At 39.1% G+C, this 2,209-nt stretch overlaps 1 protein-coding gene across 1 annotated transcript; it reads left to right on the top strand.

The window, feature by feature from the left end:
* The first annotated feature begins 269 nt into the window (after positions 1-269).
* LOC124118037 (C-type lectin domain family 4 member M-like) lies at positions 270-1,918 on the top strand. The gene is made up of 3 exons (XM_048396671.1): positions 270-351; positions 961-1,131; positions 1,692-1,918. Exons 1-3 carry the CDS (start codon positions 270-272, stop codon positions 1,916-1,918), a joined length of 480 nt encoding a protein of 159 aa, XP_048252628.1.
* Positions 1,919-2,209: the final 291 nt, after the last annotated feature.

The following is a 2,209-nucleotide window of genomic DNA, read 5'->3' on the forward strand; positions in this document are numbered from 1 at the left end:
AAACATATCTTTACTCACTGATAGACTTCGGCGTGATATCCAGCTCTGCAATGTCCTGGTATATATATACTCTACTTTTCTACGTTTTTGTCAGTAGGTCCATGCAGACGGCACCAATCACAAGACGTTCGTTTTATATTCGACGTCCAGATCTCGATGGCAGACTTGTACACAATTGGACTGATGTTCGTGCTTCAGTTTCCAGTGTTTGGGAATGTGCTGGAATTTGCTCTGCAGATAGCGACTGTGTGTCTGTATCCTTTAAACCGATGTCGGAGGAGTGCGTCATCTACCAGAGGTTGGTGTCAACCACTGATGACTTTACCCTATTCCCTTCAGTGATTGTTTTTGGTAAGTACGTTGTATTTGGCAATCTATAACTATATAAATCATAATTATATGTGAGGAGGATTTGACACGAATCAGTTGGTGGTCTAAGCAAGTTTGATTCAAATAATGCCAACCCCAATATGTTTGTTTGTCTACTCAAATCTCAAGATGTCTATTTATTTAACGAACGGAAGGTCTCGGCTCGTGTATTGTATCCCACCGATACATAAGAAGAGACAAGAGTCTATATGGTATGCTTTGTATGTGTAGGTTGTTCATCATATCATCATTTCAAGTATCAAAAATACTCTTTTGGAGAGCACACTGACATATTTCACCAAAAATCGAACACGATCGTCGATAAAACCAACGAGGTCACTGCAGAGAGAAATTCAACGTTACTTTTTTCGATGTTCGGCCCATGTGAAATGTGAAATTCATTCTGATATAACATAAGACGTGATATAGCATAATGATATACTGACCTATCAAGGAAAATAATCTGAATCGCTGTATGTCAGTGTGTGGACTTCTGTCCCTAAGCTGCCTTGATAAAAAATCACAATTATGTTAAACATGAAACTAATTAATAATTTACTGAAAAGATATTATACGAAAGTACAATTTCAGCTCTCTGCCCAAGTGGATACAGTGGTCTGGGAAGACGATGCATCAAGGTTGTCACCGAGAAGATGGACTGGGACTCCGCTAGAGCACACTGTAGAGATGACAATGCTGATTTGATTACCCTTGAGAGTCAGGCAAAGATGAATGAATTTCGGGACTTCATGGCGACCAATGGTAAACAAACATTAAGTGCACATGTAAAAAGAAATATAATTAAATACACAAGTAAAAGCTGTTGATGCCACAGTGAGAAATGTTACAGCGAAAGACCCGATCCACCAATTTCTAAAACCATGTTTCCAGATGTTATGTTTTAAAATATGAAGGGATATCAATACATACCCTAAATCGTTAATCTGGAACCTTTTTTACCCAAACAACTACATTTGAAACAGTCGACTCCGGATTACAAAGTTTCAATGTAAAATAAGCTGGTCACTGGTTCATAGACGAGTATTTACTAGCCGTCATCATATAATTAGAATATTGCTGATATGAGAAAAGTACTTATGAATTTGAGAATGTTGTTTTAAGACATTTTCGCAATACATCCTGCTCAATGTGTATGTCACAGCGGCATGAAAATAGTTAAATCCGGTCCGATGACGTTTACGCGCTGTTTCATCTGAAATTCTGTTGAAAGGAATGTTATTACCTTAAACGATAGTGCTTTGCACAGTATTAATGACTAGACAATTACTTAGTATGAGAATGATTTATGTTGGTAATTCCAGGACATGAATCTGACAATGGCTACTACTGGTGTGCAGCGTCAAAAGTCAGTGACGGATGGCAGTGGATCAACGGAAAGACATTCTCCAACTCTGCCCTCTGGTGCGACGGTGAGCCAAATTTTCCAAATGATGAGGAGTGCGCGTCGACACGAGATCCAGCGTTCAATTGCTATTATGATGATTCCTGTAACGAAAACTTGAAGTTTGTGTGTGAGGTTCAGTTCTGACTCGTTGCACGTTGTGTCGAGAATATTTACAATGTGTTTTCGTTTACAAGATATGAACATGAAACAAATTATGATGTATTTTCTGTATAATACATATAAAGTCCGGATTAAGAAAGGACAGACTGTTTTATAATGTGTTCTTGCATCGTCCCTAAACGAGGCCGTTAGCTGATGTTGAAAGTCCAGTTTCCACCCATGCCGAACTACGCTAGAATTTTTAGGCTCGATCGTAGCGCCCTCAGTGGCTAATACGAGTCGTGTCCCTTCTAGGCCCCTCCATTGACCAATCAG

This window comes from Haliotis rufescens, unplaced genomic scaffold (genome assembly GCF_023055435.1).
Source record: "Haliotis rufescens isolate VD_foot unplaced genomic scaffold, xgHalRufe1.0.p SCAF_16, whole genome shotgun sequence".
NCBI lineage: Eukaryota > Metazoa > Mollusca > Gastropoda > Lepetellida > Haliotidae > Haliotis > Haliotis rufescens.